This window comes from Canis lupus, chromosome 23 (assembly GCF_048164855.1).
Source record: "Canis lupus baileyi chromosome 23, mCanLup2.hap1, whole genome shotgun sequence".
Taxonomy (NCBI): domain Eukaryota; kingdom Metazoa; phylum Chordata; class Mammalia; order Carnivora; family Canidae; genus Canis; species Canis lupus.
The window spans coordinates 2829088-2851446 of record NC_132860.1 but is presented as its reverse complement, the minus strand read 5'-3'; the positions used below and the strand labels follow the sequence as shown (position 1 = coordinate 2851446).

General features: G+C 43.9%; 1 protein-coding gene across 1 annotated transcript in view; it reads right to left on the bottom strand.

The window, feature by feature from the left end:
- LGR4 (leucine rich repeat containing G protein-coupled receptor 4) overlaps positions 1 to 22359 on the bottom strand; it is a 99567-nt gene that overhangs the window by 24326 nt on the left and 52882 nt on the right. The window contains exons 2-4 of the mRNA XM_072793732.1: positions 20835 to 20906; positions 2489 to 2560; positions 1162 to 1233 (exon numbers count right to left, since the gene is read on the bottom strand). Coding sequence (XP_072649833.1) covers positions 1162 to 1233; positions 2489 to 2560; positions 20835 to 20906 — 216 coding nt within the window. The remainder of the gene's footprint in view (positions 1 to 1161; positions 1234 to 2488; positions 2561 to 20834; positions 20907 to 22359) is intronic.

Genomic DNA, 22359 nt, shown 5'->3' with positions numbered 1-22359 from the left:
CTTAACAACACTAGCTTATAATATTCATTCTAGTCATTAAGAAATGTTGGTTTAATATAAAAACAGTTGCTTCTTCAAAGTCTTCTATGGATGTTGCATGGCCGCTGGGACGCCACTGCTGCCTACTGGATCGCCCCACCGGAGGGGGAAGGGAGGGGTGGGGTAGGGGCATCAGAACAGCGGGAGCAGCGATTACTGTTCTCGGATCATGTACGTACGTACATACATATGGGAAACGATGCAAAAAAGAACAAAGTGAAGTGCTATATGAAAAAGCGTTTACGAAAAAAATAAAAACAAAATAAATAAAATAAATAAAATAAATAAAAAGAGAAAAAGCGTTTAGGGCGCCTGTGTGGCTCAGTCAGTTGAGCGTCTGACTCTTGATGTCCGCTCAGGTCATGATCTCAGGGTCATGGAACCGAGCCCCGTGTAGGGCTCTGGGCTCAGCAGAGTCTCCCTAGGCTCGCTCGCTCTCTCTCTCCCTCCCTCTGCCCCTGACCCCGCTCACTCTCACCTGCTTGCACGCACGCTCTCTCCCTAAAAAAAATCTTAAAAAGAAAAAAAAAAAAAAAAGCTTTTGAAATGAACGAAAACCAAGCTTTTGAACATGGTAAAAACCAAAAGTTAAAATCTTGAACACTCCACTTAAAACCAAACCCTCTTCAAAAAGAAAAACTTGGGAAGAAGGCAGTGCAAGAGACTAAGTTACCACGTCCAATGTGAGTGCAAGGCCCACGGATGGGGAATTATAATCAGTTGGTTCTGATTATCGGGGCTGCCCAAAACAGAAACGTCTCTGTGGCTGTTGGCGTTTCCCGACCATCACGGCACAAGACGCTTAGACCTTCTGTACACACGTAACTCTGGTCCTGGAGGGGTGGCCATCCCTGGCCATGCACAAGCTCCGGGAATCATACCTGGGGGTGTATGGTGGTAACGTCTCTCCCAGCACCTGAGACGAGGGGGGGGGTCAACGGAACCATGTCCTTGTCCCTCACCATATGGCATTTTGATAGCAGCACCTGGCCATCCCCAGTTTCATCCCAGATGAGAGAATAAATCTCCCCTTTTCCTGGGACTGCACGTCTTTTCACCGTTAGCAGCCAGAGGGGTCTACTAATGATCTAAGAATGCAGGAAACCAAAAAAGCTTACTTACAAAGACTGCAAAGCACTCAGTCCTCGAATGGCTTCACTGGGTACTGTTTTCAACTGATTGTTCTGCAGGGTTCTGGAAGGAAATTTTTGGTTAGTGAATAACAAGCAATTGTTACTATTTTTTTTTCTTAGAAGAATTCAAAGCCCTTTCTATCCAAAAAAATATTTCCAAAGGCAGGAAAGGAGGAGAGGTCAAGGTGGAAAGCACCCAAGGAAAGAGAAGTGCAAAAAAAAGCAAGAAGCATTTGCTATAAAGCCCGCAATGAAACCGAAGCCGCTATCCCAAGCCATCTCTGGACACAGACCTACTGGTAATACACGTTTCCAGGGATCTTTCACTCTCAGGAACTAAGACACCCTAATTAATATTCATCACCCTAGGGACGGTTAAGGTTAATTAGGAAGTGTAACAAGTTAACTGGGAGGTAGAACAAGCAAACCGGCTGGAGCCCCTAGTGCCTTTTCAAGCTCAAATAAAGCAGAGCCCAGAAACACGGGCATTAGGTAAAGCCAATTTTTCCAAGAAGACTGCAGACCCTGAGCTCTTAGGGAGCAGCAGACACGTCCTTAGTGAATGGAGGGCCCGGAGCAGAAAAAAAGAGCTTCAACTCTATGTAACGGTTAGAGAGAAGAGAGGCATTTACTGGTACTGAAAATGAGGTCTTCACTGCTGTTGTCTAAGCCTCTTCTAGTCATACTAATACAGTGACTGCTTGACAGGAATCACGACCACAGAATGGAAGGGTAAAAGCCACAGAACTCACCGAACCAGAGAGGTCCAGTGACTTGCAGAGGATTGCCCAGCAAGGTAGTGGCAGTCAGTTCACCTGTTCATCTGCCATGGTCCAAACCCCTACCCACTGCCAGGAATTTATTTCCTGGTCCCTCACAGACTCTGTGAATTATAGACGTCTTAATTCCTTTTGGCTTTAAAAAACTATTTTAACATTTCGAGCTTTTGTAAGCCTTTTTTTCCCTTTGGGGTCAGCTAATTCAAAGTTCTTACAGCTATCCGGTAAGTAGAAACAGCTCTACCAGTAAAGCTTAAATATGATTTTGATTCAATCCATTAGCCCCACAAAAAGCCTAATACATTCAACTGTAATGCACTGAAGGTCAGAACACCTATTATTTAGAGTTTTAACTTTTGTTATCTAGACCCAAGGTTGCCTAAATCAGCCCTCGCCTCCCACACTACCCATTGGCCACTCCTTAAATCTTTTAATCCTGAACTAAAAGAAACTGTGCTTACCCTAGCTCCAAGCATGTTGACTATGCAAAAAGAAAATACACAGCCAGCTGTGAAACTCTAAAATTGCATTACTTACAGAACTTTGAGTTCTTTCAACCCAGACAAGGCCTTTGGGTGGATAAAAGAAAGGTCGTTGCCAGCCAATCGTCTAGGGGGAAAAAAGTAGCAAGAAAAAAAAAAATTGTAATTCAGGCTCTTAAAATTCAGAACTCACAATAAACTAATCTGTGATTAAAGCTCTATGTTAAACATTTCTCAAGTCTGTCTGACATTCAACATGGACTTAAACCTTTGCTAAAGCGATCCCAAGATTCTCCCAATGAGATAAATGTCTCTAGAATTTTTTTTTTTTTTAGACTCCCAATACAATAATTCAAACAGGCACATTTTTATTCTGGTGAGGTCAAGCAAGCCAAAACACATTAAACCAAATTAAGTTTGCTATTCATGGTCACTCTCTGCAGCTTGCAGTGTTTTCCAAGTGCCTCATAAATACAGACCACTGGTCAGCAGGCAGGAGTGTTTATACAGATCAGAGCAAACCAGTCTGTTAAGGAGGAATGCCTCCCGGAGGCAAGTCAGCCTGTTATCTCTCCATTACCAAGGGCGGCGTACTCTGTGCAAAAGGGAAGCGAAAAGTGAAAGTCACTATAAGCAGGATTTTCCAAGCAAAGGCCTATGTGTGTGTGTATAAGATTCTCCCAATGAGATAAATGTCTGCAATTTTTTCTTTTAACTCCCACCACAATAATTCAAACAGGCACATTCGGGGGCGGGGGGGTGTGCACCCGTGTGTATGCACACACAGACGTGTATGTATGTATGGGGTGTTTTTGAGAAAGGTTTTCCTAAAGAAATTCTAAAGTGACAAATGTAACAGGGAGTAAGGGTGAGTAAGGAAAAGACCAGAATTCCTGGGGTCCTTTTGTAAGACAGTCTGAGCCCACAGTTCCTGCCGTGCCCCACTTCCCAGGCACACAGAAACGGGAGGAGAAGCTGCACAGGACTTTAGGGACAAGGAGCGGGACGTAAGGCAGCAGCTCGAGTGAGTAACCTGTACACAGGTGGGCTGGAGGGAGGTCTCCAAGCCGGACTTAGGAACGAGGGCCGTGTGCCTGGACGTTAAGCACAGGACCACACCCCCCGCCCCATCCCTCAACATGGCCTGGTTTCACCAGGGGCACTTCCCCCAGCAACAGGTTTCGTATCTGTAAGTTGCTTTTTTTTAAAGTGCTCTCCCTCCCTGTGCCCTAGCATCACGTGCCCTAGCATCATCAAGTCCTAGTAATCCCTCCTTTATTTTTTTTAATTTCTTTTTATTGGACTTCGATTTGCCAACATACAGCATAACACCCAGTGCTCATCCCGTCAAGTGCCCCCCTCAGTGCCCGTCACCCAGTCACCCCACCCCCGCCCACCTCCCCTTCCACCACCCCTTGTTCGTGTGCCAGAGTTAGGAGTCTCTAATCCCTCCTTTAAAGGTTCCGTTTTCATCCCTCCCTCTCCTCCCTGCAAGCAGCCTGCACCTCAGAGCCACCTTCATCGAGTCACTCGTTCACTGAAAAGTTTCGTTCGTTCATCAACAAACATGAGGGTCTACTAAGCACCAGGGGTACGACATGCTCCTCCTAGACCTCTGGTCCCCCTCGCCTTCCAATCCACCCCTCTAGTACTCCCTGATTTTAGGGACACAAGAAACGCTCCTTCATCTGAAGTCACTGAGGCCTGAAACTACTTTGTAGACGCGTTATTTTCTCTAGAACTCTTTGTCCCAGTTAAAATGCAAATAGCCCTGGAAAGGACCCCGCTTGGTCCTTACCTAGCCTTACCGTAGGGATGTGGCCTGAAGGTGTGTGTTGGGCAACGGGACGGTGCCGGTGCGGGTGGAGAACCAGGGGACTCAGAAACCAAGAGTGACTACGTAAAATTACTTCTTCGGTAGCAAGGATCACGACACTGGCTTCTCAGGCAACACCACAGGTGTCGCACAGGGTCGACCTGAACTAAATTCCTCCTAAAAAGCCCTCTCACCACACACCGGGCACCCTCATACCTTTCAAGGCTTCCCAAGATCCAGACTCAAAATTGCTTACTTTGTACCATCAGGCTCTCGGCCTTTTACCTCCCAAGGTTCACCATATGTAAAGTGAGAGACTGAAAAAGACAGTCTTAATACCTCCTGAAGGTTAAAAATATTTAAAGTGATTTGTCCTCAGCAACCCTCTGGGTTCTAGCCTAGCCAGCGCCACCGCTGGTCTTCCCGTGCTTTACCCCCCAACCTCCCCTTCGCTCCTCGAATACCCGACTCCAGGGTTACTTCCCGCGAAGACTTCAGTTTTCGTGAACACGCCTAGAACTCGTAAACACAGGCTACAACCTACTGGTTGTTCCTTGCACATTGGCCTTTTAGGTCAAGCACAAGCAGTGCCCCGATCGGGCATGCATCTCACACTTGTGTTACTACCCACCAACACGCCAACTCATCAGTCAGAAACCGTTTTCTGAGAATTTTCCCCATTGAAAATACTCGCCATTCCGATGCCACAGCCCCCGGCCCCCACTGTCTACCCTAATGCACACTTGGTGCAAGCTCTCTCTATATCTGAGATATAGAAGAGGCCTTTCTATATCTCAGATTTACTAATTAAGATTCAATTAATAATGTTCATGCCGTAAAGGGAATATTTAAAAGATCACATTTCTGGGGGCCTGGGTGGCTCAGTCGGCTAAGCATCTGCCTTCGGTTCAGGCATATCCCGGGGTCCTGGGAGCCCGCTTCTCCCTCTGCCCCTCCTCCCTGCTTGTGATCTCCCTCTCTCTCTCTCTCAAATAAATAAATAAAATCTTTAAATAAGTAAAAAAAAAAAAAAAAAGATCACATTTCAAAAAAAAAAAAAATCAAATCGTACCGTACGGGGCCATAGCCTTCTTTCCCCGCAGGGCTGCAAGTAATCATGTGACTATGGCTGCTGCCCGGGTTATCTCAAAGATCTGCCTTAAACAGCTTGGGTCTGGGGCACCCGGCTGGCTCCGTCAGTAGAGCATACTATTCTTGATCTCGGGGTTGTAAGTTCAAGCCCCGTGTTGGCTGTAGAGATTATACTCAAAAATAAAATCTTAAAAAAAAAAAAAAAAGGCGGGGGGGGGGGTAGTGGGTGGCACACGGCGGGCCCAGTTGGAAGCACAGGAGACTACTGATCTCAGGGCTGTAAGTTTGAACCCCGCCAAACACTGCATGCAGAGATTACTTAAATATAATTTTTTAAAAGATCAAAAAAAGAAAAGCTCAGGTCCAGTAAAAGACAAACACCATAAACAGACTGACGTTGTTACAGGATTCGTGATTTTTCTCTCTAACATTAGTTTTTAATGTCCCCGTATCTATGAGCTTTCCTTGAGCTCAATCTATTACACTAGGGCCGCATGAAAGAGTGTTTTAAAAAATAACAAAATGCAGAGCACCTGATTACCTTTACTTGTCAACAAAAAAGACTGTTTACCACCTCAGCCAAGATCCTTGCTCCCTCTTCCCAAATCCCTGCCCCCTTTATAGGCCAAGGGAAAACTAGAGTAACTGAGCTTCAAGAAGTAGCCTCTCTTCCTCCACTACTTATCGTTAACAGAAATGACCAAATGAGCTCCCTTCGTGTGGTTTTTGCCGAAATACAGGCCCACTCTCCGGAGATAAACCCTTGGAGGATGCAGTGGATGGTGCCAACGGAGCCGAGAGGGGACCCTACCGCACACTGCCGCGGCGGTCCCATTTCTTAACTACAGTAAACGTATCATGTGGAGCCTGTAGGGCCGCATCAACACACGCTTCCCGAGCTGTCGCGTTCATGAATCCTAAACACGACAGCTTGGAGAAGGCTCTCCAGATCCAGCAGCCGCGTGCCCCAAAGTCCCATCCCATTTTGCTTCTTTCGTGAGCCAGAATTTCTTGCAGTAGACGCTGGGGACGCCTCGCATCAAAACCTCAGATCCGGGGAGAGCGAAGTGAATAAGTAACAGGGTTAGGGACAAAGTCCCAAGAGCTCTGAAAGGAAAGAGGCCTATGGAATGAGCCCACAGGAGTCGCAGGCCCGGAGATCCACGGCTTACGGACATTCTTCCATTTTAATCATCTCATTGCCGTGGCCCCGTTTCCCCGAGTCCCTGGGGGGCTAGGTGACTTGGCAGACGGCGCACGGAGGGGAGGCGGAGGAGCCAGCATTCCAGCGCCACTGCTTATTCACGTCAATGCCCCTGGTGTGTCACCAAGAAGTTGGGAAATACCTCCCCGAGAGGTGGAACAGAGTGGACTTGGGCAATAGCCTTGCTCTGAGCATCAACGCTCTCCCCTGGTAGCCTGGAGCCCCGAGTAGGGCCTGTGGACCTAAGAGCTCCCGAATGCAGCCACGGAGGAATTTCCAACAGACCACCAGTGCCATCCTTTCCACAGCCAGAGATGAGCAGTGGGAAAGGGGCTAAGGATGGGATCCCAGGGTGAGGGGGGGCCCTAAAACTCACTGGGACTTTATTTGGGACGTAGAGGAGTCTTGGTTGTGCTTCTTTTAATGCAAACTCTCATGGAAAAAGAGAGGATGTATTGGCTGGCCCCAGAAAACCCGTTTAATTCGCTAAGTGAGGATACACAGATATCCATTATTACTACTGTTCCAATGGGAGCAGTGTAAGAACAGAAAGGTGGACATGGTACAATTTTCTGCATGCTAAGGGGACAAGGTCCCAGGCATCACTTCCTTCCCCTCTGCGCCCTGAAGCTCCTCTCTCCAAAGACCAAGAGCCTCCTTGCAAGGTTTCAATCCATTCACTCTTCCTCTTCCTGCCGTCACCTGAGTCTAAGCCCCCAATTCCCCTCCACCCTCCACCAGATTACTGCCATGAACCTCCGCAAGACTCCTGCCTCAACCACTTAATTATAACACTGTGGGAGCTACATCTTAAAAAAACACAACTCTGAGCATTTTCCCAAAGGCTTTTTTTTCCCTGCTGACTTAGCTGGAATTCCACCGTGGATCGTCTCTGCCTTGCTTACCTGATCCCACAACGCGCCCCGTGTCCTACGGCTTAGCACGCCATGCCTTCCCATCTCTGATTCTTTGCTCATGACACTTCCTTCGCCTGAAATACCCTGACTCCGGTCTCTGCCAAGTGAAACATTACTCATCAGTACTGTCCAAGTTGGATACTGCCACAAATACGAAACCATCGTGCTAGCAGCTTCCTTTGATTCCACCGGTATTAGACGAAGCTCTCACGGGGCACACATCTTATTCTGCCTCTCGTTACTACAAACTGGCCACATCCCCTCAAGCCGTACTATATGTCCCTTATGGGCAGGGACCGAGTCGTACTCATTTTGTCTTCCCTTGCACGGGGCCCTACGCGCTGCAGACACTTGGTATTTGCCGTAATGCCGCAACTAAGCCCCAGCAGGACTCGGGACTCGACTGCTACTGAAAGGGTAGGGAAAGCTTCCTGTTTATCTTCTCTTTTCTGCAAGTTTTCTCCTCTCGTTTCATTTCTGCTCCCCTACTGCCCCCCAGTCTCCCGACATGAAAGAACCACTTGGCTAGATTTTAAAGTGCTATGGCAACAATTTTCCTTCTTAACATATTCCGGGAGTGCACTTTCTTAGGGAAGTGGAGGGTGGGCCCGAAACACGGGAACGCCAGTCCACAGGTCAACAGGATCATCTGGACACACTCTGGGCCGTGCACATGATCACACAGAGCTGGAACAAGTCTAGCAGGACTTCAAATGGGGACACAGTCTACCTCAAGGCAACTCCTATTTATTCTGCTTGTTGCAACAGTCTCAGAAGCAGAGAGAGCAACGACAGGGAGGGGAGAGACAGAGAAAGGGCGGAGGATGGGGAAAGGGCAAGCCGTCAGACTTCCGCTCTCCCACTGGATTTGGAGCCATTCCAGGAAGCAGGATACAAGTGGCTCAGTGTGTAATGTCTTTATGAATCTGTTTCGTACGCATTTATTATTCATAAGGTCCACGGGCTCACATTAGCGGCTCTTTCCAGGGGAAGCTAGGGTCTTCGATTATATCCTCTCTTCTTAATGCATATGCTACATGATATTTTCTGTCTGCCGTCGGTCCCAGGAGGGGGAAGCAGGGACAGCGCTGGCTAAGTGGGCACAGATTAACGGTGGGTACGAACAAGCAGGCCACATTCTACTATGTCATCTGCACCAGACGGTTCATACTTTCGAGAAATGTGCGGAATCAGGCTGGCATTTCTTCACTTGGGAAGCAATTTAAAGGAACGAGAGAGGCAAGTGTGAAACAGATTAAAAAAAAAAAACAAAAAACACAGTTGGTGTTATTTCTCTAAGAAATGCCTGGATTTGGGTTTCTTCTGGCCTGCCACAGAAACTTCACTGTAGCCATTTGGCTGGAATTCTGGCCAAGACCCAGTGACTCAGGACTACAATGTACACACTGACTGGACATATGGACCGAGCCAGGAGGAGGGCGGATGAGGGCGCAGCAGCTTCCAGCAGCTGTTGTGAGGAGCCTGGCGTGGAGAAGGCGGGAGTTAGGCAACTGCAGCAGCCAGGCCCCGGCCCCGAGCTCGCTCGCGTCCCAACAACAGAGAGCTTCACTCAGGGCAATCCCTCTAGCACACTGGGAGACGTCAGGGTCGAGGGTGCCAAAGCCCCCACCCCCCGCGCCCGCTGCCTTCCTCGGGCAGAGGAGGTGACCAGGGCCCGGCGCCCCGCTGCCCTCGAGCCCTGACCGAAAAGCGCGGTAAGCACCACCCTTCCCTTCCGGGGCCTCCTCTCCCCCCTCGGCACTCCGTCCGACACCTACCTTTCCCCACCTGGCACACGGGACCTGCACATGGGAACTACCGCAGGCTGCGCCCCAATACGTCCGGCCGCCCGGCCTGCCCTGCCGCCGAGCCCTGTGAGGCAGGTGGGCGCCCCAGACACAACCCCGGGCGGCCTGCGCCTCCACAGGAGGCATTTCTAGGCCAAGGCTGACCGGGCGAGCACGGCCGCAGGGAGTGTCTAACCGGAGGCGAGGGGCACCCCCTCATGAAAGAGAACCCGAAACCTGCAGGCCCTACCATGTCGGCAACCGTATTAAAGTACAAGCAAAAACCATGGTCATGCACACCCCTCACCCAAGTCCCCAACCATGTATTTATGTGTTAAGGCCCCGCTATGTGCTTGGAACTCTGCGGCCTCCTGTGAAAGACCCCAAGAGGTACACTGGTTTCCAGTTAGAGATATTTAGTATCAATATATATTGACAAAAAGTTGGGGCAGCTCAGTTGGTTGAACGTCTGACTCTTGGTTTTGACTCAGGTCATGATCTCAGGGTCATGAGATGGAGCCCTTGCAACTGGCTCCGTACCCAGGGCAGAGTCTGCTTCAGATTCTCTCCCTCTCCCTCTGCACTTCCTACCGTGCTCTCTCTAAAATAAATATGTAAATGTGAAATATATAGACAAAAAGTGACGTCACCTTAGCACCCTTTCATTTTAATTATCCTATATACTCACCCTCGTTATCACATCCCTCCGCTGTTTTTTTTTATTTGTTAAATATTTTATTTATTTATTTATTTATTCATGAGAGAGAGAGAGAGAGAGGCAGAGACACAGGCAGAGGGAGAAGCAGGCTCCATGCAGGGAGCCCGACGTGGGACGCAATCCTGAAGGCAGGCAGTCAACCGCTGAGCCACCCAGGGACCCCCAGCTCTGCTGTCTTTTAAAACAGAACAAAGTGTCTCTGTTTCCTTCGTGCCTTGCCCAAGGTCCTATACCACAGCTAAATAATGTAAATCCTAGAAATAAAACAAGGTGAATAAGGTAAAATAATGCAAATTCCAGAAACAGAACACTGTTGCTTTGTGTATTTTCTATGAATGGCTTTAAGAGAACCAAAGGATGTAGTTATTTTCTTAGTAAATAGAAGGGCTAACAAGTAAATAGCTCCCCTTGGACATTCTTCTTATCAAGGTTAAATAAACTTCATCTGATACCGTGTATCAGAGTCCTGAGTCAGCTAACAGTGTTTTACTCACCCTATTTCTTCACAAACCAGGAAGAGTTTTATATCTTCATATAACTTTTATGTAAGTGCACGTAAAAACTGAATATGTTTTAAGAACACACAGGTATTAAGAACCCTTCTTAAATTCCCAAGGTTTTTAAAGTAGATTTGCTTGAGAAGGGGGAAATTATTTCATTTATCTATTTGAATATACCCACATATATCACAGGTAGATCAATAAAACCCCTGGCAATGGTTACATTTCCTGGGCAAAGTTATCCTGACAACCTCTGGCAATAAACACACGCAATATCCACCCAGATGAGGAAATATGTTACCGCTTTTAAGAAGTTTTACAACTAAAAAAAAAAAAAAGAAGTTTTACAACTAACATCTACCAGCAAATATTGACCTTTGACTCTAGGCGAAGCACCATAGGTTTGGCAAAGTAAGTACTGTGCTTTCCCAGGAAACGTCCCATTTCATTTCTTTTAAATAAGGATAATTCATTAACCATAAAACTTCAGGAGAATTTAGTTTTTATATAGTCTGGTAGTTTCTAACATCAATAAATTCAAAATGAAGAAGAAATCCTGTCTTAACTCCTGCCTCAATTTCAAGCTCAAAAAATGCGGTTACCTTCACCAGGTCATACTGGAGTGGGTGATAACAGGCCCCAAATAGGAGCCCTCAGAGGAAAGGCAGAGGAGTTGCCGAGACACGTGCACACTGACGCACCTTGAGCACCGAGTAACAGGGCACGCACTCCAGCGCTTCATAGAGAGGAGCAAAGAAAAGTGCAAGAGGAACTTGGAAAAGCAAGACCAGGAAGGCTCCCTATGGCAGAAAGGGCTCAAAATGGACCCTATGAAATGGGTAAGACGTGAAGAGGAGAGAGAGGAATCATGCTTAGCAAATATCCATGCCTTCCTGGCATAGCCTGGGTTCATTCGAAAAGATCACCTCCTTCACATGACACCGCTCAATGAGTAAATTTCGACTGCTTTTAATCAATGATACTGATCCCATTCCAGTGGCTGGTTTAGGGTTGGACCTGTGACCCCAGCTCTGGCTACAGGAAGTCAGCTGGGGGTTTCTGGGAAAGGTAGCTTTCCTCCTAAATGGGGATACAATAGAAGGGATGACTCTCTTCTCTTTCTGGATGCTACCCCGTCTAAATAGACTTTGTGAAGTGACTGCAACCCCGGTGCTACCTGAACCAGAGGAGCAGAGTAGGAAGGCAAAGAAACTGGGTTCCTGAGGATGTGACCTAACTCCATTAACCAGCTCAAGGGGAGGTCTTCTCGTTATGCAAGATAGTACATTTCCTTACTGTTGAAGCTACTCCAAATTTAATTTGTTTCTTGCAGCCAAACGTACTTTAACCAACTGCCCAACCAATGACCATTCTTCCCTTCTTACCTAGTAATAGAACCTTGAGATTTTGGTCTAGACAGCAATATGCCCAGTTCAAAAGCCATACTTCCCCGCATCCCATAGTTAGTCTGCCCACGTAACTAAGTCCTAGCCAATGAGATGTGAGCAGAAGTTTATATGGGAGGCTTAAGATGGCTTCTTGAAGCTGACTACTGGGAAATATTCCCCTCTTTCTTTCCTCCTTCATCTTTCCTATTGTTGAGAACTGGGTCATGATGGCTACAGCGTATGTAGACAGTCATTTTGTGATCTTGAGATGGTAGCTATAGAATGAATGAGAAATGCAGAGCATCAGAACCTCCATCCCTGATGACTTTGCAATGCACCAAAATAGTTCCATAGATACGTGTGTGTGTGCGTGCATGCACGTGCACCTTAGGTGTGTAAACCATTTACGTTGGAGATAATGGGTACTTACTTTTTCCTCTCTTCTCTTTCTACCTTATTTTTATAAGGATCCAGATTTTAAAAATTGAGTATCTGTTAATTTTATGAACATTTTATTAAAAAGTTCAGTGTGCCTATAATACAGACTTTTTAGCACCTCCAACATTATCTATGATATAAACATAATCCAAACTAAGAGGAAGTGAAAATACCTATTAGAAGAAAATAATACACAAATTCTGAATTAAAGGTTCCACTAAAGCATATAATACTGTGTTAAACAAGCATGGATTGATTAAGAATGGACAATACATGGAAGAAATGACTTAGCCTATTTCCTCACTGGGAAATTAAATTATGCTAGTAGAAAACCAAATATATGTTCACTTACTTCAAGTCATTACTATTTTTAATCAAAGGACAAAAAAATAGCCTTGATTAAAATACATAAGTAGGGACGCCTGGGTGGCTCAGCGGTTTAGCACCTGCCTTCGGCCCAAGGCACGATCCTGGAGTCCCGGGATCGAGTCCCACATCAGGCTCCCTGCATGGAGCCTGCTTCTCCCTCTGCCTGTGTCTCTGCCTCTCTCTCTCTGTCTCTCATGAATAAATAAATAAAATATTTTTTAGATTTTTTTTAAATTTTAAAAATACATAAGTAAACCAACAAACCGGTTTCTAGTTGCGTCTCTACACGTTCGGAATCCCATGTCAAGTCTTTTAACAATGAACTGCTTGAATTCTCCTGGTTGATTTCCCCTACTCCCCTATGAAGTCCTGACTTATCAAATCCAAAATCTGAGTACACCCCACGTTTCATCACCTCTACTGCTGAACTGCAAAGCACTGGAGGACAAAGCTACAGAACCCATTGGTTCCACTATAATATTACCTAGGCTTTAACTGAGACCTTTCTATATTCTTCACTGATCCTTTGTTCATTTCGGATTGACCCAATTAAACAAACATTTCCAACAATGTGTCTAGTTACTAGATTCTAATCGGCTGAGATAACTATGCTTTCTTTCTGCCAGTCTTTCTTCTCCCTTCTGCTTCCTCCGGGAGGACTGTCCACCTCAAGTAGTCCCAGTGGGTGGGGGGGAGCAATTCATAAGCCACACTGGACCCTGCCATCCCAAACAGAGTAACTGGTTCAAGGACAAGCACATGAGGTAAGTCTGGCTAACCAGAGTCCTCCTACGATTTTTCTGCTGAAAGCACAAGGAAGACTTTAGAAAACTCATTTTGGATCTCAAGATGCAAAGACGTGCTTAGGGCTGCCACTTGGTCTTCTTCCTACACCTGGGTTTCCCTCCATATGGAGACAGCCTATTTGCAACAGGAAAGAATGAAGCCAAAACACAAAATTAGAGACAAAGTTAAGAAATGGAGAGCATGAGAAGACTCTCATGACTTTTAAACCTTGAGATCCAGTACCATCTGTAGCCAACTCCACCTCTGGAATTTCTAGTTCTACATGAAACAATGAATCCTCTATTATGCCTCAGCTGGGTTTCTGTCTCTTAACCCCTGGGGACTCCTGTCAAATACAGTACATATCCCAAGCTTTAGCTATTCTCCCAAAACCAAAACCACCTACAGCAGGCCCCAAATGTCTGCCTCTTCATGCACTTCCTGACCCCAAAGTCAATCTCACAACCCCACTGAAATGATTCTTTAAAAAACTTAAATTCAAGGCCTTTTCTCAATATCTGGCCACAGGCACCTTTCTCCAGCCTGTCAATGTTGATCCTTCTTTTCTTGTGAAAAATCTCTCCTCCCACAGCTCCTGGGGCACAGTTCTGCCCTAGTTCTCCTGCTCCTCTGGCACTTGGTCTTCTTCCCACACCCGGATTCAAGTGTTTCCCAAGGAGTTGTCTTTGGCTTCCTTCCCTTTTCTTTTACCCTCGCTCTCTTGGCAAGCTCTTTCAATCTCATGTTTCCAGTAATCACCTTAAAATAAAAGACTCCCAAATATATACCCATAGTACTCTAATTCTATAATCTATACCCACGAATCTCTATTCTGGACTCCATGCCTATATCTCCAGAGACCCCCTACTCATATCCCACCTAAATTCCATATGTGTATTCAAGGATAATAGCTTCTCTTCCAAGACAATTGCCCTTTCTATAACGTCTGAATGTTGTATCTTTTATCAAAGCACACCAGACTCCTGGGAATCCTATGTGAAAGTGTTACAGATGTCACCCCATCATTCCAGATGAGATGTCCTCTTGATTCTATTTCCATGCATCTTTTGCAGAGGTTCCCTAGGTGCCCTAATTCAGATTCCCCTCATTCTCATCTGGACCATTGCCATCAGCATCTCCATTTGTCTCTCTGCACTGTCTCAATCACAAACATCCTACTGGGTGTGGTGAGATCACCTTTACTGAAAGTCATATCTGGTCAAGTCATTTCTTAGCTCAAAAAGCTTCAATAGTCATGCAAAAGTTGAATCTCCTCATTAGACTGCCAGGAAAGAGGCACAGGATTGGAGCTTCAGTCTGGCCCCTAACTCCTTTCTAGGTTTCTTTCTCCTAACTTCCTTTCAGGAACTCAGCCCTACAAGCAAGCCAATCGCCATTCCTAACACCTGTACCAGTCTTTATATCTTTGCTCACACTCCCTCTTCCACATCTCCTTAGGAATTAATTCCTACCATCCCTCAAGACTCCCCAGAAATACCAACTCTTGGATGAAGTCTTCCCTAATCTTTTTTAATAAGAGAGACTTTGTTTCTTCTCTGAACTCCCCAAACTCTAATACACCACTCATCTCCCTCGAAGGCAAGGATCCCATTTAATTTAACACTGAACACCCTGCTCTACCTAACAAAAGTTTGTTGAATTAACAAATTGCCTTACAAGTCTTTCCCCATGCTCTCCACATCCACAGAGGCATAGCCTGGGAGGAGAGCCAGGTCCATGACTAACGTGCTATGTAACCTCGGCAAGTTACTTAACCTCTCGGAGGAAAACCTCCGCTTCCTCATCAGCAAAATGGGACTGAATACAGCTCAGCAGTTTATGAATAAAAACAAAACAACATCTGTTCTGGGGGAAGCTGGCCCAATTAGTGCAAGTTCTCTTCTTATTTTTCTTTTTACACCCTTACTCCCTAATCTGAGAGTTTTCCAAGTGACACTCGGAATTTACATGAACCAGAGAAGCAGTGTCCCTCTGAGAGCTCACTGCGTACTTCCCAACAGTAAGAGCAATTATCTTTCCTACCAAACCATCCCAACAGAGCACTATAAGGTGGAGCAAGAGAATGCTACCAAGAACAGAGTATTTTTTTAACTATCAAATACCGCCAGAGCCACTGAGAAACTCACATTTTCTGGGGGAAAAAAATGATTTTTGAAACTTAAAATAAATTATCAAGACACAACAATCAGATATAACTTGTGGCTCTCGATCGTATAATGGACCAGAATTTTATTTTTCTTCTGCTATAGAGAATTATCTATGGAACAGCTGTTAAACTTGAATGAGAATTACAGATCAGATAATAATAGACATCAACGCTATTTTTCTGAGTTTGGCAACTGTACTGCAGTCATTTAAATGAATATCTTTGTGTTTGGAGTAACAATGCCGTATGCAGTGGTAAAGGGGAATTATGACCGCAACTTACTCTCAAATGGTTTAGGGGTAAAAAACGTACATATGTATTTTAGCTCTCCTATTGTGTGCGTGTATATGGAAAGAGAATGTTAACATTTGGGGAATTTGGGAACTCTGACTAAATGGTACACGCGAACATTCTTTACGCTTGCAACAGTTCATAAGTCTGAAATGTTAACGTGTGTGTGCGCGCATATGCACATATTTACACATACATACCTATATAAAAGCACGTTCGATATGTAAATAGGCCAGATTAAACTATTTGAAACTATGGGGTTTTGACCCACTGCTTGTACCGGATTTGAAATCTCCCTGTTCAAATTACTCACTAGTCCTCTTCTTGCACGGTAATGCCCTAATTTAGAATTAACTGTCCTACCGATGAGAAAGATGATGAGTGAGCTTGAACAGTGCTCGGAGACCTAAGTCTTACTTTAGCATTGTGAGCCTTCCAAAGTCAAAGCGCTTCTTGAAGCAAATGGAATTATCCTCATCTTCTAGAATGTATTAAACAATACACTGTGCAAGCGCCAAAGCTGGCAACGGTTTCTAACTGCTTTTTCAACATCTAAACTCAAAGTAACATCCATGGACTTTTTGGTGGCAGCCTATGGAAAAGCGGTTGGATATTCCCCCCTCTGTTGTTTCTAATTAAATCATGTTCACGACTCCACATTTCAGCCATTCCCCAAATGCCTACCAGTGCCCTGCAGGTCTGAAGGAAAGCTGAAAATAGTTGTGCTCATAATCACATCAGACTAGATTCTGTGAATGCTAAGTGAATATTTTCTAAGAACTCTGGCTTTTTCCTTTGACGTTGCTAACAGAAACCTATACTGACCCATTCCAATGTCCATCCCCAAGCAAAATAACCTCCCCCTGAAATACTTCAAGAAAAACAAAGATTGCAATGTTTATGAAGATTACTGAACTCGCCCTTCCTCCTGTGGATATAGCACTTTGTAAGGCCACAAAGCACTTTTACATAAATTATTCCATTTTCCGTTTAAAACACTCCTGTGAGGAGTTCCATGCTAGAGTAGGAAACCAGGAGGCAAAAATCAAGAGACTGTTCCAAAGTTTCTGATGTTGGATTAGAATATTTTTGTATTCCCAGAAAGGGGTGGGGGGGATCTGTGAATGGCATCTAGTCTTTTCCCTACTGCTCGCCCCATATCCAATTTCGTTCCTTCAGGATTAAGTCTAAACTGTTTGGCTTAAAAAGTCCCTTTATGATCTGACCACATATCCTGATACTTCTCTATCTTTCAATATATCACACTTCTGTCCATTTCATTAAGAGTAACTGTTACTACGGATGTTTTAACACTTCTGAAATGTCTACGTCTATGGTCTATGTCTTTGCACACATTACACGGTTCTTCCTGGGGCATCCATCCTTATTCCCATCTGAGAATTCAAGCCTTTCAAGTCTTTCAAGACTCTGCTGAAGCTATTCGAGGAAGCTTTGCCCAAATCCTACAAACTCGAGTAAACATATTACTTTAGGCTTTCGCTGACCTTACACACACTTCTCTGTCTTCATCACGCTATACCAAGTGTTACTTCCATATCTTCCTCTAGACCAATGTTGTACAACTGAACTTTCTGCAGTGCTCTGAATGCTCTATTGTCTATACTGTCAAATACAATAGCCCCTACCCCCGGGGGGCTACTGAGTACTCGAAAGATGGCTAGCTTAGCTAAGGAACTGGACTTTTTATTTAATTTTAATAATTTTAAATCTAAAACTAAATAGCTACTTATGGCTAATGGCTATGGCATTAGGCAGCAAGGCCACAGACCTACTGTCACCTCCAAGGACAGAGACCATACTTAATTATCTCTGTACCCCTGGTACCTACTACAGAACCTGGCACAGAGCAGGATACAATATTTGTTGAAAGAATAAGTAGATGTTTAAGTATCTATAAACACTTCTTATGTATTATTGGGAAATGATTCCACCTACTAGTCCAAGCATTCTGTATCAACATATAAAATGTGGCCAACCCAGTCACATCTTGTAAAATGCGCCCCATTAATTATAATGGGAAAAAAAAAAAAAACTAAACTAAAAACTAAAAACGTCAGCAAATCATTCATTTCGACTCAGGGCACTTCAGCTTCACAATCACTCTTAAATGACTTCCAGATGACTTCTGGATAAATGGTTACACTGTTTATGAAATATTACAATAGTCATGGCAGCATCATTTTGGAATGTCAAAATCAACTACAATGTTTTATAAAGGAAAAAATGGGCTCTTTACCATGCTTTTATTAACATGGAAAAAAAATTCCTTTAAATGCCTGAAGTATTCCCAGAGTATTAAAGACTATTCTGAAGTATTCTTCAAAAACACCCATTAGCTCTCCTAACTTAAATCATTTTTGAAATCCCATCCAATATTTGGATAAGATGTACTGGCTAGATTTGATGGGCTCCGTCACTGCCAAAGCAGAATATAGAAAGGATGTGACCTACCTACAAAGAACTCGCAGTCAAATGCAATTTGGTTCCAATGAAAAGTCTCAATTAACAGAATTCATGAGCTTGACATTTGAGATTTTAAGAAATCCAAGATGTGAACTTCACAAAGTGGAGACTAAGCATGTTTCACTCGATATCCAGGCCCTCACTGCAAAATCCCTCAGAATGGAGCTGGCACTCCACGGCATCAATGAAGGTGGTCTGCACCCAATCGCTGCACCTAGAGCAAGGAGAGCCTCTCCGTCTCCTATCTGGTGCATCACACATCCCACAGTGGTTACACAACAGATGAACAGCCACTTGTAAATGTCCTTTCGTTGCATAATTCTGCAAAGGGAGACTAATCCTGAAGTCTAAAACTCTATAAATAAATAAATATATTTATATAGTAAATACTTATAAAGATATAAATAATAAGGAAAAAATAAATAGGTAAAGCATCTTGAACAGCTCAGCTGGTGGGAGTGAGGAGGTGGGGGCTTCAAACACATAGTTCACTCCTTCTTAATTTAAAATTTAATTAAAAATGAATAATTAGGAAGTGTGGTGGGCAAAATGGATGAAGAGGGTCAAAAGGAGCCAACTTCCAATTACAAAATAAATAAGTCATGGGGATGTAAGGTACAGCACATTGTCTACAGTTAATAATACTGTATTACATATTTGAAAGTGGTTAAGAAAGTAAATCTTGAAAGTTCTCATCACAAGAATAAAGGTGTAACTAATGGTGATGGACATAAACTAGACTGATTGTGGTGATAATTTCATAGTATACACAAATCATTATGTTGAACACCTGAAGTTAGTCAACTGCATCTCAATAAGAAAATGAATAACCATTTACTACAAAATAACTAATGTTCACTGTAAGAAAAAAAGGGAGGCAAAAATAAAATATACACTTAATTTTTTTACCCAAAGGTAACATTTAGTATTATATATTCCACTGCTTTTCTTTCTTTTCTTGCGCCCTTTTAAAATAGTAAAATAAATACTGGCTATTTACATAACACTTGCTCTGTTTCATGCACTGTCCCAAGCATTTAACATCTATTAATTCATTCTGTCTTCACCAGAATACTATGAGGGGGACTGTTGCTATCTGTACCTTATAGACAAAGAAACTGAGCAGAGGGAGGTTAAGTAACTTGACCCAGTTCACAAGCTTAGAAAGTGGCAAATAATCTCTGTTCAGTTTTTGCTGTGGGAACATGGTGTTCAGCTAAGTAGTGTGGGAAGAAAAATTTCACCTAAACTTTATTAAATCCTTAACTGCTATTTCAATGCTCTTGTCAGAAGCAATGGAGCACATCTAACCTGTGTGGCTTATATTTGATTCCTGTTCCCCATGTTGGGGGAGAGGCTGAGCTTGGTAGGAAGCATTCACTGACGTGGATCTACTATTCAACAGCTGGGCTGTAGGATACAATCTGTGAGATGAATTTAGATTCCTTCAGGGCTGTATGTCTTTGATGTTCTTAGTATCAAACTGTCACCTTCTTACGTACACATATTATATAATCCATTAGCCTGGCCACTAAAAAAACTTGTATTTAACTTGATTTAAATCTGATTTTATTTTTTTTTCACCTGGAATCTTAATATAATGCATAATCTCCAAAATAAATAAATAAATAAATAAATAAATAAATAAATAAATAAATAAATAAATAAAACAAAAACATTGAAATTAAAAATAATGCATCATTTCCAATTACTTTAAAATGTAATTGTGACTATTTTGATCACAAAATTTCAAAAAAAAAAAAAAAGTGTGGAAAGCAAAATGAAATGGAGGTTAAAACAGATGGGAAGAATTTTTCCACAATGTAAATTGTTCAACTGGAAGTGTGAGCTGCACCTGACAAGTCCAGAAACATTCTTAAAGGTGTCCTAAGAGACTGAGATGATTTTCCATGCCTTCTCCCCATCCTTAAAAGTCATGTGCAAATGTCTAAGGGGACTTACACTCTCAGTTTTCTGCTCACTTGCAACAATACCATCTCCTGCATCATGACCCGAAAATTCCACGTATTATTTTTTTTATGGTTGTGTTACCCACACAGCAACTCCTTTGGCAACAATGGTAATTACCCCAGCTTGTTATCTCAGGATAACACTGTAATTAACTTGTGTCACTGTAGCATTCATGGTTATAATAATTGTAGCAAAAAATTCCTATGAAAGTAATATTTTTAGTTCTGGCTTTCAAAAATAACTTCAGCAATTACACCGCTTGAAAAAAAAAATCAAGTTTCTTTCCCCGAAAAAAAAAAAGAAAAGAAAAAAGAAAAAAAGAAAAACATGATTTCCTCTGCGCAAAGCTCACTGAAAGTAAGCTATCTGAATGCCCCCGAAGAAACATTAGACTCTCTCTCTTGTAAGAGCTTCCAAAGAGATTGAGAGAAACAAACACATAAATAAAATACATTTTTCAAAACATTACTTACAGCTCCTCTAGAAAAGGGAAGTTCTTAAATGCATCTTCTGGTAATTGAGTAATGTTGTTCATACTGATATCCCTGGAAAACACAAAGTTAAGAAGATTTTTGACTCAGTGATATTAGACTTAAGGAACTTAATTCAACAGAAAAATAATTAGATGCTGACATTCTGTAAAGAAATGAGAAACATGAGCACACAAGTCAGACACAGGGATAGTCAAAACGTGACTTCCCAATGCAAAGTTAAACCTTTACTTATAGATGATGTTCCACAATTTAGTAATGAACATAGAAATGTACCCAGATACTGGGTTTTCCTTTCCCACCTTAAGTTTTCTTGGAGAAAAAAGAAAGAAAGAAAGAAAGAAAAATGCCTCCAACTGCCTCCAACGAGTGGGCTAGTTTGACTTCACAGTGCTCTGGGATTCAAAGTGCTGTACCTGATAAAAATAAACAAATGCATACCCCGGGGTATGATCAAAGATTTGCAGGCAAGGGTGGCTTCTTAAGGCGCTGTCAGGGACAATAAAACAGGTCCTAGCTGTATTCCAGTCATATTTTCTGCAAAACCTATAAAAGTCCTCCAGGTAATAGCTGTAAGGGGATTTCATTTTTGGCCTACACACAGATGCAGCCTAGAGACATGTGCGTACACGACAGGTATGCTGTCCAGTTCCAGTTTTTCCCTCGAGAAGCAGCAGAAAGGAGAGAACTCGCTGGATGATAGGACTTGACAATTAACTAGTTCAAACAGCTTAAAAAATACTTCGTTAACCATTTCCTTCTTCCCTGGCAACTGCCTTCTCAACCGGTTTTCTCTTCCCACACGCCGTGGTAGGGGGACCCCGGGAAAAGGCTGATCAAGGCGGCCTCAGCGGGGAAGGCCTGGGAGCCCTGGGCCACCTGGGCCACCGCCTCCCCGCGGGTGCCTCTGGCCCTTGTCTGCAGCTGGGCCGGCGGGTCTCTCCTCTCTCAAAACCACCAAGAAAAGTCACCACGGGGATGGCCTCATCACTAGGTTAGACACATGGACGTAGGAAGGTAGAAGAGAAATCAGCTAACAATAAAGCACCGAAAATCAGCTAACAGCCACACACAAACCACTGTGATGTTGATTAATTTGGTCACCTGGAATTTTTTTTTTTTTTTAAGTGGACACCTGCAGTACCAAGGTAGGTGAACTGCTTCTCCCCATCTTTCCCACTCACTAAACCTTGGAAATGGAATCTGCTCCCCTCTTTCGGAGCCCTTCCCATGGCATGACTGGAAACCTGCCTGGCTGGGGAATGACAGCGACAGCAGGCACAAAACCAGCCCCAGCAGTAGCAGCTAGGGGCAAAGAACACTGAAACCGTGGTGACGACCCCATATGGGATCTCCCTTTTCAAATGGGAAAACTGGGGCTTCCTGGGCTACGGGACCTCCCCAAGGCACCCAACGGATGGTGTCACAGGTAACGTGAACTCCAGAGTCCCTGATTTTGACTGTCCACTGAGTCTTCCCAAGTATCATGCAGATCCAGTTACTTCTC